This window comes from Myotis daubentonii, chromosome 11, assembly GCF_963259705.1.
Source record: "Myotis daubentonii chromosome 11, mMyoDau2.1, whole genome shotgun sequence".
NCBI lineage: Eukaryota > Metazoa > Chordata > Mammalia > Chiroptera > Vespertilionidae > Myotis > Myotis daubentonii.
The window spans coordinates 71,970,553-71,986,920 of NC_081850.1; the positions used below are offsets into that span (position 1 = coordinate 71,970,553).

At 45.3% G+C, this 16,368-nt stretch overlaps 1 protein-coding gene across 1 annotated transcript; it reads left to right on the forward strand.

Annotated features, from left to right (window-relative positions):
* Positions 1-3,503: 3,503 nt before the first annotated feature.
* Positions 3,504-7,796, forward strand: TEX48 (testis expressed 48). Its single transcript, XM_059656233.1, has 4 exons — positions 3,504-3,507; positions 3,739-3,852; positions 6,322-6,453; positions 7,705-7,796. Exons 1-4 carry the CDS (start codon positions 3,504-3,506, stop codon positions 7,794-7,796), a joined length of 342 nt encoding a protein of 113 aa, XP_059512216.1.
* Positions 7,797-16,368: the final 8,572 nt, after the last annotated feature.

Genomic DNA, 16,368 nt, shown 5'->3' on the forward strand with positions numbered 1-16,368 from the left:
CATGGGTTCGCCATCACGGCTCTAGATGGTATTAATCCAGAACCAGCATGAAGTGCTGGCAGTAGTTCATGCTCCCCTTGATTAGGCAAACTAAAAATTCAAAGGTATTCTAATTACTATCCATAATTATTTGAGCTAAGGATTGTCGATTGGTCAGTGTGCCCTAGTTGGGCTGTATACTATGTCAGCCAAGGTCAGGGACAGTGAATACCTGAAGTTGTCCACTCCTATGGAGAGCTCCTGTCCCCAGAAGTCTGCTGGGTTGACTTCTCCCAATTGACTTCTCCCAATGCTGAGTAAGAAAACGTAGTCCACGCAGGCTGTTGGGGAGTCATATGCTTGGAGTGGTCCAAGTGTTGGTCACACAGAACAATCAGTCTTAGTCCTAGTTGGCAGTGAAGAGTCAGCCTGATATCCACATAAGGAACAAACCATGTCCAACAAGCAATCAGTATCATTGTCCATCTGTATTTATCGACCGTTCCCCTTGGGAGTTTAGAGGAAGCTTAGGAAATGTTGAGTACTAAGGTCTCAACACTTGTTTGTATCACTGGGCAGATTTGGACAGCTGTCCTCCTTCCATATGGAACATGAGCTCTTCCGATGTTTTTTCTGCTCACGGTAAATAAAGTGTCCTTACCTACAGGCTCCATATTTCTTAAGAACAGAGGAACTTTGGGTCCTGTTTTTATTTCCGGAGCCAATTGTTGTATCCAAGCGGCCCTAAGGTTATTTTGATTTCCAGTTAATTATTTAGGACTCTTTGAAAATGATCAGATCTATGTTGGCATATCCCATTCCAATTAATTTTATATTAATCCCCTATTTCAGGTCTGTCATTGTAAAAAGAGAGGAAAAGGCTCCCTTAAGGTGCTGGTCTGCCCTAGAATGTTCTTTGAAAATATCCTGAAGTCTAGTGACGCCTACTGATTCATCTTGATTTTGTTTGCAATTTTGAATCTTTGCCCAATTTACCCTTAAGAGGAAGCCTTTTGAAATAGTTTTATGTGGTGTGTTCCCTATTTTTCCTACCTTCTCAAGTCTACTTTTTAAAATTTATGCAGAGGTGTGTGACTTAAATCTTCTGGTCTTTTCCATCCTGCTGCTTTTCCACATTTCCCCCACTGTTGAAGGTCAACAGTTAAGTGAACTAACTGGCACAAATATGATAGTTCAGGACAATGAGTAACAGAGTAACTAACAGAATCCTCATTTATACAGCAACTTTCTGTCTTTCTGAAATTTGGGACTATCCTAAATTTGCCCTCCATTCAACTCTCACCCAGAGTTTAAATTGAACCTCTCTGGATCTACCTTCTGGTCTAGGAGAATATTGTGCAATGTTGATTGTTCTTTTCTAGAGAAATGCACCTTGAATAAAGTTTATTTAGGCTGTTAGGGAAAGGAACAAGAGGAGTGTGAGTGGGTGGTAGAGACAAAACTAGGTGGAGAGAGAGAGAGAGATGCAAAGAAAGTAGGTTTCAGAAGTTTTGAGTAGGAGTGAGATCTTTTTCTTTTCCTTTCTTTTTCAGGCCAGAGTATACAGCAGTCAAAAAAAAAAAAAAGCCTTCTATCGCATGCTTAGTCTTTTTGTCTTCTCTCTTCTCTAGAGCCCCTCTTAAATCTCTTATTTTTGACATTGGAAGTTTGCCATAATGGCACTGGTATTCTAAGCCACCTAAGTGAAATGTTGTCATTCATTAAGATAAGCACAGGAGAGTACATAAAGTGAGAGTATATATATATTAAACAGTTGTTTTTCCAGGAAGAGGCAGCAAAAGGAAAGAATACACTTTCCTAGATCAAAAGTTTAGACATATGCATGGTGTCTTGAATTTCTTGGCCAAGGAGAGCCTAAAAGAGGCTACACTATCAACAAACCTAGAAATCACTGACTACAGGACATAAGCTGACTAAAGTGAGCTTCTTTCATTAATTTGACAAGGCAAAAACTGTGCCCATGAACGTTTCAAGGGATTCAAGGCAAATTTTAAGCAATTACTTTGTTTATACAAATTAATCACCTAACAGACCTCCAACCATTAGCTCTCAGGGCTTGTTCCATTCCTTCATGACAAAACATTTCCATATTCAACATACACCAGCCAATCTAAAACAACAAAAACCCAGGAGGCAAGAGTTTATATGAGTAGATGAAGAAAACTGAAACTAAAGCAAGCAGCATAAGAATAAGCATGTTAATGGCAAGCATTGTTGCTAAATGGTGCATCTCCAAAACAAAAGATTGGATTGCTTTATATAAATCCCTATTTGTTTATAAATCCTAAGAAGTTCATTAAAAAGAGCTCAGTGACATGTGTCAGAGCTGAAATCATATTGAAAAATTCACTTGGCAACAGATCCAAAAGACTATTGCAGGTTGGGGCGAAATGGACCCCGGGTCTAACCTTTTTGGTCCAAGGGTTCCACACAATGGGGACATCTGTATGTGTCTAGTCGGTTGGATGTATCTAGCCACAATATAGAAATTGTGCTATATTGAATAGTTTATGTTTAGGAAGGTAAAGATTCTGTATCACTAAGAGGTCAGGGGTAAAAGAAACAGGGAAATCAGTTAGGAAGCTATTGCCATAATTTAGGCAAGAGATGGTGGTGGCTTGAACCAGGATATATAGTGCAGCAGAGAAAGTGAAAAGCAAGTGCCCATGAGGAGATAACTCACATAGCGAATTGGATATTGTGAGAGACATTAACCAACACCAGGATACCAATTCCCTAAAAGGGGATTTTGCCACAGATAGGGAAGTGCGAAAGGAAGTTCAGAGACAAAAAATAAAATAAAATAAAAAGAGTTTGGAACAAAGAAAGGTACACAGAAAAAGAACTTTGGGACTAAAACAGGCTTTATAATTCTGGACCATCAGAACTAGAAAAATCCTTGAAGAGACCATCCAGCCTAACACTCTTCTTAGTGATGAGGAGTCTGAGACAGAGACCAGCATGGACTTACCTAAAGCCATATCACAAGTTAGTAATAGAACCAGGACCTGAACCTACAAGAATGTGCTTCTGTCCATGTTCTGGTGGGACCTAGGCCAGCTGGAATCATTCACAGCCCATGTGCCACATGGAGGGAAATGAGATGACCACTGACTGGCACTGGTTGTGGGCCTAGCACCCCAGGGGTCACTTTTCATATATTTAACCCTTTATTTCTGCAAAGCAGGCACCATGATAAAAATGAGGCTCAAGAAGGTTAAGGAATTTACCCAGAAACAGGCAACTAGAAAGGGGGTAGAACACAGACCTGCCTGAAAGCCGAGCATGCTCAGGTGCATCTCTGCATGAGCCGCGAGTTTGCCAGAGCGGGGTCCTCTCTGGACTGTAGGCACAGGCAAAGGACTCGCATTTTTCAGCCTCGGTCTTATGTTTATTTAGGAAACAGCCCTGCTCAGGGAACTGGGCTCAAATTCAACATCGACTGATTCAACACACTGGCCCTGCAGACAACGCTGGGACCGTAGAGGCTTTGACTCCTCTCCATGGGTAAGAAAAATGTGTAAGAATTGGGAGAATGCCTTAAGAGCGGGCAACCTAAGCAGACAGGTCTGGGGCTGCCAGCCATGGGGAACTACAGAAGGTGTCAGAGAGGGGAAGACTATTATACTTTGGGAGAGACTGACCCAAGAGGACCTTCAATCACAAACAATTCCCAGTGGGCACCTGGCATTCAGATACCACAACACGGCCCTCCCCTCATTTTTTGTCCTCCGGCAGCATCCTCCCGAAACCTGGCCTCCAGGATCTTCTGTTCATGCTGCCAAGACTCCGATGACGACTCTTCCACAGACGACTCCTCAATCCCCAGTCAAATCCAAGAGCAGCAACGTGGTAGGTACCAGACCAGGTGCAGGCCTCTCAGGACCTCGTTTTGCGTATCCCCCTCCTGCTGAGATACCCTTGGATTTCTTTCAGCTTCTGAGGGATAATTTCTACCGAAGATAAGGTGGGAGTTGGGTGGCCATGTACCCAAACCAATGCACAATAGAGCTTAAAATTTTGATGCTTAGATCTGCGGACCAGCAATATCAGCATCACCTGGGAGCTTGTTAGAACTGTACTTTCAGACTCCAGTCCACACCTACTGAATCAGACCCTGCATTTTAACATGGCCTCTGGGTAAATCTGAATGTACATTCTAGTTTTAGAAAATGCTTTCTTAAAGGTAAAAAAATTGGTTACGATCCCTGCCCTTCGGGATCTGACTAGTTCTAACCAGCTCTGCCACAGAATTGGGCAAGTCACCTGACCTCTCACTCTCAGTATCAGTGTCCTTTCCTGCAAAATGAGCACATTCATGACGGGTTACTACTTTCCAGGATCGCTGGGAGGGTTAAATGAGGTGATATACTTAAGCACCTGGCACAGGGACTGCACAAAGTAGCCACTCAACCAACATCAACAAATGGAAACTCTATATGGATCTTGGCCAGGATAGGATAGGCTCTGCTGTTAAAACAAATAAGTCTTGAAATCTCAATGGTTTACAAAATGAAAGTGTGTTTCTTGTTTATGTAATGTCTTCAGCCAGGGCTTCCGGGACACGTAGCTTCCAAGGCAGCGTGTACAAGGGAAGTGAGTGAGGAGGAAGTTTATAATGACGACCTTCTTGATGATCCAGGGCGAATGAAGGTCATAGTGGACAAGACTGGGGGGTCAAAATCACCAATTTCAGACGGAAAAGGAAAAACCAAAACAAAAGGAAGGTTTACTGTCAAGCTCAGGCAAAGCTAGGACTGACGGGCACGTGGTAGGCAGTGTGGGACTTGGCATCTGGCAGTCATGCCAAGAGAGAGAGTTCAATGGCCAGGGAAAATTCACATGGTATGTTTTCCCAGAAATCAGTACTGTGGTCTTTAAAATAGTTCCCCTGGAAGTGGTTTCACAGTAAAAACCAAGCAGCTTTAAAATGTCAACCCTTTTTCCAAGATAATAATAGTGATCATTACAGAGACCCTATCACACACAAGACACTGTCTGGGCCCTAGAATCCTAGCTGAGATAAAATGCCTCCTCTACTTTTCAGAGCTTACACACTAGTAAAGTACTATTATCTGATCCCTACAATTCCTCCGAGAAATGGACATTATTATCCAAAATGGATGTCTCACTCTGCAGATCTGGGAACAGGTGGAGGGGGGTGAAGCAATTTGCTCAAGAAATGCAGCTCATATCTGACGGAACCATTTATTCTATCACAGAACACAGCTCAGTCTGTTGACAAAACTCTGTGGTATACTTTCAGGAATCTAGGAGCATATAAAAACAAAGCCTTATATGCAAAAATGTTCATCACAACAGTATTTTTTATTGTTTTTGTTAATCCTCACCTGAGGATATCTTTCCATTGATTTTTAGAGAGAATGGAAGGGAGGGGGAGAGACAGACAGACGCATAGATGTGAGAGAGGCCCCGACCAGGACTGGGGATCAAGCCTGCAACTGAAGTACATGCCCTTGACCGGAATCGAACCCAGGGCCCTTCAGTCCTTGGGCCATTGCTCTATCCCCTGAGCCAAACCAGCTACTGCACAATAGTATTTATGTACAGTATAAACACCCAACAGTAGAACATTGGTTAAATAAACCTTGAACTATCCCTAAAATAGAATTTTTTTAAATATATTTTATTGATTTTTTTACAGAGAGGAAGGGAGAGAGATAGTTAGAAACATCGATGAGAGAGAAACATCGATCAGCTGCCTCCCACACATCTCCTACTGGGGATGTGCCCGCAACCAAGGTACATGCCCTTGACCAGAATCGAACCTGGGACCCTTCAGTCCACAGGCCGACACTCTATCCACTGAGCCAAACCGGTTTCGGCTAAAATAGAATATTATGCAACCATTACTTCTGAAATTTGAGTGACGTGAGAAAATGTTTATGATCTAATGTGTAAAGTAAAATGCATTCGTACTGTACAAGAAGTGGTGGACTGTAAAGACATGCATAGGAAAAGACTGGAACTGTGATCATATCTGAGGGGAAGGGTGTTCAGGGCACTTTTTTCCTATTTCACCGTCTTCAATATTTCCTAGCTTTTCTATGATGGATATGCAATTACATTTATAAACAGGAAAAAAGTAAACTTTATGTTTTAAAAAGAATACACATCTTAAATCCAGCACCTGCATACGATGGGGGAACTCGGGAGACTAGAGGAGGTAGGTAGATTGGGGTGCTCCCCGTCCCATAAATAACCAGCGATGGCCCACTGCTTCGGCGCGGGCCGAATGCCTTCCCCTCCGGCATCTCCTCTGTGCCTCCCCACATGACCACATGCAATTTTCATTGCCAGGTTTGCAGGCGAATGAGCTTGACCAACAGAACTCTTCTAGTAAGTACACCAGTACAGCCTCAGGCTTGCCTTTGGGACAACCCCTGATGCAGTCAGAAAAGGACTCCTGGTCTAGCAGCAGTGATTTTGATGGTGAGTTGCAAATTGGGATCTAACACTGGCCAGGAACTCCTGGGCAAGGGGGGCCTTGTCCTGGTGACCAAACACCACTGATATTTGAGCTAAGTGAGGTCACAGAAGGAGCAGGATCACTCCCATCAGGGCTCTGTAGTCATATTCTGGAACATGCTGGAAAGTGGCCAAGGGGGTAAGACCTGCTTGCATGCTATTCCAAGCAAGGAATTACCCAGAGAAGATCTTGGAGGACACACAGCTTGCAAGGCTGCGTGCACACGGGAAGAGAGTGAGGGGGAAGTTTGTAATGACAGCCTTCATTACAAAGGTCTAGGAGGAAAGCACACACACCCATCCTCCTCTTTGAAGCCCTGTGGCACTGTCATCTATGTGTATTTTGTGTGATTGCTTAACTCTGCTTCGGGCACCAGTCAGTTAGTTCCAGGAAGCCAGGGCCCATATCAGTTTTGTTCCCCCAAACGCACCCAAGGTGCACGGTAAGTCAACAGTGCCAGGAAATGCTTAGGAAGTGAGCGTAGTCCTGACCTCAGTGGGGGTGAAAGGTCTCTGGGCCGTGGAAGGACAGAAGCCTGGTCCGGACAGTGGGCACAGTCCAGGAAGAAGAAACACAGCCACATTGGTAGGCACCAACTCTGTGAGCTCATGTAGCTCACAGCCTCCCTATGAGGCCGGCTGTTGAGCTAAGAACCAAGCAGTCCAGGCATTCCAGAATTTTCCTAAGAGCTAAACCCTCCTTGCCAACAAAAGCTCACACAAAGGGCAATTTCTATAGAAGATCAAAGGGGGACCCGCTTTACTTGAAAGGAGGTGGGGGGCCAGGAGCCTCACTAGCTAGCCCTCCCCTGCCTTCTCCCCTCCGCACTCCCCAGAGGGCTCCATGGAACCCAGTTAAAAAACCCGCATCTCATTGTATAGGGAGAGAACTTTCCAAAAGCCCACCAGGGCGTGGCATCATGTCAGAACCAGGATGGGCCCACTTTCCAGGACCCTGCACTTAGCCAGGCCCCGTGCGGTCACTGAATGCACCCACGGAGTACAGTGCAGAACCAGGACTGCCCAGGGGGTGGGCCTTGTCCCTCTCACAAGTAACTTCGGAGTCCCTGGATGCAGTCTTCCTGGCTCAGACATGATTCCAGAATCAGACAAAGAGCGTTTGGGGGGTGGGGGGGGAGAAGGGGCCATCCAGCCAGGCCCAAAGTAAAGGCTTCATCAGCATGTTTTCCTTTCTTCTTTCATCTATGAATACAGATGTTCCCCAAAGAGGTTTTCAAAAGAGAAACCTAGACCGCTACGCGCAGAATCAGTGGCCATTCCAGCCGTGCCTCATTGGGAGACCCTGAAGATTCTAGGTGGGGACCCCACGCAGGTCTCCGAGGCAGCACCACTGCGGGAGTGTCTCCAGGAGGAAGAGGGAGGCGCACAGGGGCCATGAAGACTGATTCAGAAACTCCCCACTGGAGGAGAAGATGTCGGAGCCATCCCTATGAGCCAGCCAGTCACTCAAGCTCCTGAGAAAGCCACTGGGGGGTGGGGAGGAGCTGCCTCCAATTAAAGTCCTTGGTCACATCGCAGGACTGTGTCTCTCTTTTTCCCTCCCCCTTACCCCGGAGAATGTCTTCCAAACGTCTTACCGTTTTTGAAATACGCTAACACAACATCTAGCTAACCTGAAACAAAATTTTTTAACTCTTTGGATAGCCTTTTTTTTCATTTTGAGATCATATCAAACTTACAGAAAAGTTGCAAGAATGGTACAGGGGACTCCTATTCATCTTTTACCCGGATTTGCCCAATGGTTACCTCTCCTCTGCTTGCTTCACCATTTCTTTTCTCTCTTTCCTTGGAACTTTATTCTAAACCATTTGAGTGAGTTGTGCATAGCATATCCCTTTACCCCTAAATTCTTCAGTGTGTATTTCCCAAGAATACAGACATTCTTATATAACCACAGGACAATTAGCAAAAACAAGAAATTCAACAATGGTTTGGGCACCTGTCCAGAGGCAACCAATCGATTTCTCTCACTTCAATCAATGTTGCCCCCACACACACACATCCCTTCCACTCTCTCTAAAAGTCAATGGAAAAGATATCCTCGGGTGAGGATTAACAAGAAAAAAAGAAATTCAACGTTGATACAATACTATTCAAATGTCACCTATTGTCCCCAACATGTCTTATAGCTACTTTTTTTGCCCAGTCCAGGATCTAATCCAAGACCATCGGCTGCATGTGGTAGTCACAGCTCCTTATTCTCCTTTAACCTGGCACCTCGGTGGTGGTGATTCCTGCCATCTACAAATGGCTTTTCCTTTGTTCAAACCCTTTTTTTTTTTCACTTTTCGTGGCTCTTTTTAAATATTAATTTACGTTTTGCAAAATTCATATTAAATTTTTTTCTAAGTACTTTATTTTTTCTGTTGCCATTGTAATTGGGTTTTTCTTCTGTCATTATTACTGTAACTAGTTATTGTTTGAGGGTACAAACACTATTGAGTTATCTGTTATTTTATGTCTTGCTTCCCTTCTGAATTGTTATTGTTTGGGCTCATTTTATCATTGACTCCCTTAAGGCTTACCAGGAATATTTCTATACCATCTATAGCTTCTTCCGTTTCTAATTCTTACATCTCTAATCTATCTTGTCTAATTACGATGGCTAATACCACTAGTACAATGTTAAATAGTGGAGATAGTGGATATCTGTGCTTTTTCTGTATTTTATAAGAAGTACCTCTGTTTGTCCAGAGATTGAGACAGAGATAGATATCATATTAAGAGAATATCCATCGATTTCCTTTTTTTTCTTTGTTCTAGCATCTATGGGGAAAATCTCTCATATTTAACCAACTTTCTATTCCACAAATAAAGTCCACCTGATCATAATGTATTATTTTGATAATATGAAGACTGATTCAGTTCACTAATACTTAATAGTTTTGTTATCAATAGGTGATATCACTGTAATTTTTTTTCATTGTCTTTAGCAGACTTAGTTATCAATATTATATACTTGCTTCATAAAAAATGCATTTCATTAAAAATCTTGGGAGCTTTCTTTTGTTGTATATGCTCTAGAACAAATTATGTAGCATTGGAACTATCTGGTCTTTGAAAGTTTGGTCAAATTCCCCTGTAAAACCATCTGGGCCTGTTGCCTTTGGAGTGTGGTTTTTTGATGAATTTCTCTATTTCTTCTTAATTTAACAGAAAACTCTCTTAATTTCAGTGCCCCTTCCCAGGCTCTGTGACATCACAGAAAGCCCCTCTCTGCTCCAGATGAGTGAGGCTCGGAGGTTAGACCTAAGACCGGGGGGAGGGGGGAACGGGGGTGGCCAGGGGGGAGGGAGGGGGAGAGGCGGCCAGGTTCTAAAGAGACACTGTCTCCATCACTCCTGGACACCTTTTCTCTTGGCTCCAAAGTTAGGTAACTCTCCCTCACCTTGACCCCACGGTTTCTCTCTCTGGGTCCCAGTCTCCATACCTGTGCCAAATGACCCCCATGGGCTCCTCAGCTCCACAAGAAGCCTTCCTGCTGACCTATTCTTCCTCTGGGGTCACCGGAGACCTGAAGTTCAGAGCCCACAGGGGACAACCTTTTCTTTGGCTCCTGCTTCCACCTAGAGGAGGGCACTGGCAGTGCAAGAAACACTACACCCCACCAGCCCAGCCAGCACCTCTCCTGCATCACCATCGTTCGCATTACTGAGCACTTGCTATGTGCCAGACATCTTTGTCACCCACGCCTCACAGAAATGTACTGGGGTAGGTTTTACCAACCCCATTTTACAGTGAAGACTGAGGTCCGAGGAGATTAAACTGCTCTAAATTACACAGCATGGTCCAGCAAGAATGACTAGTATAGCCCACCTCCATTTAAGTAAAAAAATTGTATGGCCTGGCCGGTGTTGTTCGATGGTTGAGTGTTGACCTATGAACCAGGAGTTCACGGTTCAGTGCCAACTCATGGGCACGTGCCCAGATTGTGGGCTCAATCCCCGGTAGGGGGTGTGCAGCCAATCAATGATTCTAATCATTGATGTTTCTATCTCTCTCCCTCTCCCTTTCTCTCTGAAATCAATTTTTTTAAATATATTTTATTGGTTTTTACAGAGAGGAAGGGAGAGGGATAGAGTCAGAAACATCGATGAGAGAGAAACATTGATCAGCTGCCTCCTGCACACCCCCTACTGGGGATGTGCCTGCAACCAAGGTACATGCCCTTAACCGGAATCGAACCTGGGACCCTTCAGTCCACAGGCCGACGCTCTATCCACTGAGCCAAACCGGTTAGGACTCTCTGAAATCAATTTAAAAAATTTTAACGTGTTCTTCATTGCTCTGCCAAGCTTCAGGAGGAACCTTTCCATTTGAAAACCAGCGGCCACCAACCTTCTGCGAAGGTGGTTCTGAGCATCTCTTCCTCTGGAGTTGACTGTAGGGTGAGGCCATAGACAGCACAGGCTCTGGCACCAGACAATACTACGCTAAAATCCCACTGCTGCTCTCGGCTGTGAGACCTGGGAAAGTTCAGTTCCAACACCTGCAAAATGAGGCAAAGTCCTGCCTTGTAGAATGACATTGAAAGTTACAAGAGCTGATAGATGCCTAAGGACCTGTCCAAGATGCTCAACGAATGCCACTGTCCTTGACACCTTGGCTGTTTTTCTTCTGTATTTTCTAAGACTGAAGTCACTGGGAAAATGAGATAAGTCCAGAATCAGGATGTTTCTATCCATCTGTGAGCAGGGAGTAAAACCCCTGTTAGTAGAAGGGAGGATGGGGATAACATTGGGCATATTGTTCTCCACAGGAGAAGGCTCATGTGTCTGTTCACACGATATTGCGAGGGCACCTCCTCTGTGCCAAGCCCTGTGCTCAGTGCTGGGGTCCAGCAATTCACTGGACCCATCCCTGCCTCCTTGAGAGCGAGAATCTCTCCCCCATATTCACTGCCATCTCCTTTACACGGTGCTGCCACCAGTAGGTCCCCAAAAAAACACATGCTGAGCAAACGTCTCATTCCCAAACATGACAAAGGCTTTGGAGAATAATGAGGTGGGGAAGGAAGAGGGAGTTCTGAGGGAAGGAAGGTCTAAATAGGGTGAATTAAATAGGGTGAACAGGCCAGAGGCCTCTCTAGGAAAGGTGACCTTTAAGCAAGGTTTGAAGGGAGGGACTGAGTCGGACCTCTGGGGAAGAGCACTCCAGGCCGAAGGTGGAGCCCATGCAAAGGCAGCCAGAATGGAGGGGCTGGAGGGTGGGAGGAGACAGCAGGGAGGGGTGGGGGAAGGCAGTGTTAGACTGCGAACTTGGCCATGGGAGACAGGAATGAGAGCAGGCGATGGCGAGGGGCCCGGAAGAGAGAAAGGAGTTTGGAAATGAGTTAAGGATGTACAACCTTTGGACGTGGATCGTAAGAGCTGAATCTTTGGAGAGATGATGAGGTCCACCCACCACCTGTTCAAAATGGGAGCCTAGGCCCTGACACAGGCATGGACTAACCCGAAGCCACACAGGGAGTGAGTGCAGAGCCAGGCTTTCCACTGGCACGACTGAGCCGCAGCGTCACGCTCCCATGGGATCAGAGCCCGGCTGGAATAGATGGGAGCAAATAGCTAAACCCAGGAAAGCGAAGGCAAAGAGGGTGAGCACTGAACCAGCACCTAGGTCAATGATGGCGAACCTTTTGAGCTCAGCGTGTCAGCATTTTGAAAAACCCTAACTTAACTCTAGTGCCGTGTCACATATAGAAATTTTTTGGTATTTGCAACCATAGTGAAACAAAGGTTTATATTTTTGATATTTATTTTATATATTTAAATGCCATTTAACAAAGAAAAATCAACCAAAAAATGAGTTCACGTGTCACCTCTGACACGTGTGTCATAGGTTCACCATCACTGACCTAGGTGCACCTGCCATCACTGTGGTCCCTTCACGTACAGTTAACCATTTGTTCCAAGGTGGGTACCACTATTCCTGTTTTCCAGATAGGAAAGCGAGGCTCAAAGAGATTACAGAATCAGCCCAAGAGCAGACACTAGAAAGCAGAAGGTAAATCTGACTTCTAAACACGGGCTTCTCCATGGGCGCTGCAGCATGCGTGTGCTGGGCTCTGCTGGCGTTTTCCAGTCTCACGTTCACTCAGGAAACAGCCCTGCCCAGAGAACTGTTTCAGACCTCCAGGTCTGCTGACTCAACAGGATGCCTCTGCAGGTAGACCATCAGAGTAGAGGCTCTGAGCCCTTTCTTGGGTAAGAGGAGGAAGGACTGGACAGAGGTAGGCCCCTGCAGGTGAGCCTGGGCCTGCTGACCACAGGGATCTCAGGAGGTCTGGGAGGGAGGGGTGATACCTTGGGAAAGGCTGGCCCAGTATGACACACCGCTGAACTAACAATGGGCTTCTGGGATTGGGGCTGCAGAGCCAGCCCCACCCCAGTACCCTTTCCTCTCCCCACAGCCCACCAAAACATGGGGTCAAAGTTCTTCTGTTGTTGCTGCGAGGCCAGCAAGGAGCCTCCTAACAATGCAGAAATGAACCAACAGAATCATCCACGGGCCTTTGGTAGGTTCCAGACGTGGCTGTGAGGTAGTTGGCAAGAACACCTGAGCCTCCCCAGCCACCTTTTGCTGGAACACCCTCAGATTTCTTTCAGCCTTTTGGGGGTGTAGGAAGGGAGTAATTACCTAAACCTGTTAAGATACATCTTAAAGACTATATTTATTAGATATTAAAGATCACTGGTTTTCATGTGACGTACCTGCTTGAGTTCTGCCTCAGCCACCTACTGAGCTGGAGCATGTCAGTGCATCTCTCTGAGCTTCAGCATCTTCCTCTGTAAAATGAAGATGATAACACACCGTCTACTTTTCGGACTGTTGGGAGGATGAAATGGGGCAACATAGATAAGTGCCTAGAATACGGCCCCACACGACGGTACTTAACAAATGGAAACTGTGTATGTGTAGTAGTCAGGACCAGCTAGGCTATGCTGATGTGACAAGTAAACTCAACTATTTAACCCCGTTTGGGATTATTCTTAGCTCAAGCAAGCAGAATTGTATTAAGCCATGTTATGAGCGATCCCCAAATGCGATATGACCACGATTGTTTATTCATGTGTGATTCAAAGCCTTGTCCTTCACTTTCAGATCTAAACGCAAGTTCTGGCAGAAATGGTGGTCAAAAGAGGTGCCCCCACCCCAACAACACGATGATGAGGGCATGCACTATCGGGAGACCCTGAGGGTTCTAGTCAGGAAGCAGCCCCAAGCAGGTCACAGCTGCGGGAGTGACTCCAGGAGGAAAAGGGAGGCGCACAGGGACCATGAAGACTGATTCAGAAACTCCCCCGAGGAGGAGAAGATGTCGGAGCCACCCCTGTGCCGCCAGCAAGTCACTTCAGCTCCTGAGAAAGCCACTGCTGGAGGAGCTGCCTCCAATTAAAGTCCTTGGTTGCATCATAGGACTGTGTCCCTCTTTTCCCCTCCCCCAGCCCTACTTCAGCGATTCCCTTGCATGTGGAGCAATTAGAACCTAGTGCAGGGGTGGGCAAACTTTTTGACTCGAGGGCCACAATGGGTTCTTAAACTGGACCGGAGGGCCGGAACAAAAGCATGGATGGAGTGTTTGTGTGAACTAATATAAATTCAAAGTAAACATCATTACATAAAAGGGTACGGTCTTTTTTTTTTTTTTTTTTTTTTTTTTTAGTTTTATTCATTTCAAACTGACCTAGTGCCTTAAAAAGAAATGTGGCTTTATCATTCTAAAACATTTCAGTCGCTCCCAACCCACCTAGCAAGGACGCGTCTAGGAGAGGCCAGCTAGTGTAACGGGCGGCCATCCATGGATCCTGTAATACATGACTAGATCTTGCGGGCACAATTCTGCTCACCTGCTGTGTGACTCCATTTGGTGCTCAGGACCACAGGGAGCAGTGGGCAGGTTGTGCAAGTGCAACTAGCAGCCCTAGAGTGATAGTGCAGTTGCACGGAGCTATCTGCTACCGCACAGAGCATGCAAACATGAGTAACATGCAGGGGATCCCGAATGCCTTCCATTTTAGCCAGGGCGCCAGGCACAGAAGCAGATCACTTCATCGTCATGGAACAACTCGGAGAGCAAAACGCTGAGGGGGAGCATTTTGCAACTAACTCGGGGATCCAGGGAAGGCTTTCTGGAAGAGATGGTGCTTGAGTTTCCTGAAGGTTGAAAAGGGAATCGGCCAACTGAAGAGGAGGGTGAATCATACCCCAGAAGGAGGGAACAAAACAAGCCAAGTTGGGAAACAGAATGCACAGCCTGGGGGGGGGGCGGGGTATGAGAACAGTGAACTTCAATGTGCGGAATGACTGAAATGAAAACCTGAGCCAGAGTGTGGTGGGATGTGAGGGGCGGCGCAGTGAGAGCCTGCTATCCAGGGAAAGGGAGCTGACTCTATTCTGAAGGTACTGGGGAGCCACAGATGAGTTTTAAGCCACAAAATAACATGGCCAGATTTCTGACTCTTGCAATGTGAACATGGTGAGTTAAGAGGACAACTCATCAAATTAGCACTCCCTGGGCCTGCCCCCACCTCAGAAAAGAGAGGAATTTTAAAAGATGCTGCAATTTTAAGGAAGGAGTGTGAGTAATAATAGCAATGCATAAAGCCTGGTATATTGCTTATTCTTTTAAGAGCTTTATAAAGATCAACTTACTATAATAACCCAACAGTGTTAGTACTATTACTACCCTGATTCTACAAATTAGGAAACTGAGTCAGAGAGCTTAGAAAGTCTCTTACGCCCTCACCGGTTTGGCTCAGTGGATAGAGCATCGACCTGCGGACTCAAAAGTTCCCAGGTTCGATTCCGGTCAAGGGCATGTACCTGGGTTGCGGGCACATCCCCAGTAGGGGGTGTGTAGCAGGCAGCTGATTTATGTTTCTCTCTCATCGATGTTTCTAACTCTCTATTCCTCTCCCTTCCTCTCTATAAAAAATTAATAAAAAATATTTTTAAAAAAGAAGTCTCTTAAGGTTATAATAGTAAATGGCAGAGCTGAGACTTGAACCCAGGAAGCCTGACTTCAGAAGCTATACTTTTAACCAACCAGTTAGGCTGCCCTTCACAATGATGATAGAATGCCATTTAGTTGTTCTCTGGGCTCCAAATGTGTCGCTCATTGCCTGCTTTTCAAAAACTAGAACTGATCCCTTTAAATCTTTGTTCCAACCGGCGTGGCTCAGTGGTTGAGTGTTGACCTATAAATCAGGAGGTCATGGTTCTATCCCCCTGTCAGGACACATGCCTGGGGTTGCAGATTCACAGCCTGGAATAACAAAAATTGGAGGTTGAGGGCTCACCTTGGAGAAGGAGTCCTGGTTTTAAAAAGGTTTTTTTTTTTTTCTGTTAAAATCCCTGAAGGGGCTAACCAGAAACAGACCAGGTCTCACAGGACTAAAACCCAGAGTCAAATCTTTCCCAACCCCACTTTCCTCAGAAGCAAAGTAATTCCTCTGGGAAGGAATATCCAGAGTCTTGCATAACTCTTCATTAAAAAAAAAAATCTAGCATTCAATCAAAAATTACCAGGAACACCAGAAGATAACATCCACTGAACAAAAAGCAACAGAATCAGATCTACAGAGGAACCAGATCCCAGAGATAGCGGACGTGGACTTTAAAATCTTGAAGAAAACCAGTGAAGACAGATAATTCAGCTGAGAACTGTAAACAATTTTTTGAAGTCAATTAGAAAATTAGGATTAAGTACCACAATAGCTGAAACTAAGAAATAATTTGAAAGGATTAACAACAAAACACGAAGGAGGGCAAGAGTAGAAAATATAGGCTGAACCATGAGGAACCAAAAGAAGGGAAAACACAGTCTTGGAAGATACAGTGAAAAGGTCTTAACACGCA

Coding starts and splice junctions, on each gene's coding strand:
- TEX48 (XM_059656233.1), top strand. Junction 3,853..6,321: donor AATCCAAGAGCAGCAACGTG/GTAGGTACCAGA, acceptor TTTCATTGCCAG/GTTTGCAGGCGAATGAGCTT. Junction 6,454..7,704: donor TAGCAGCAGTGATTTTGATG/GTGAGTTGCAAA, acceptor CTATGAATACAG/ATGTTCCCCAAAGAGGTTTT.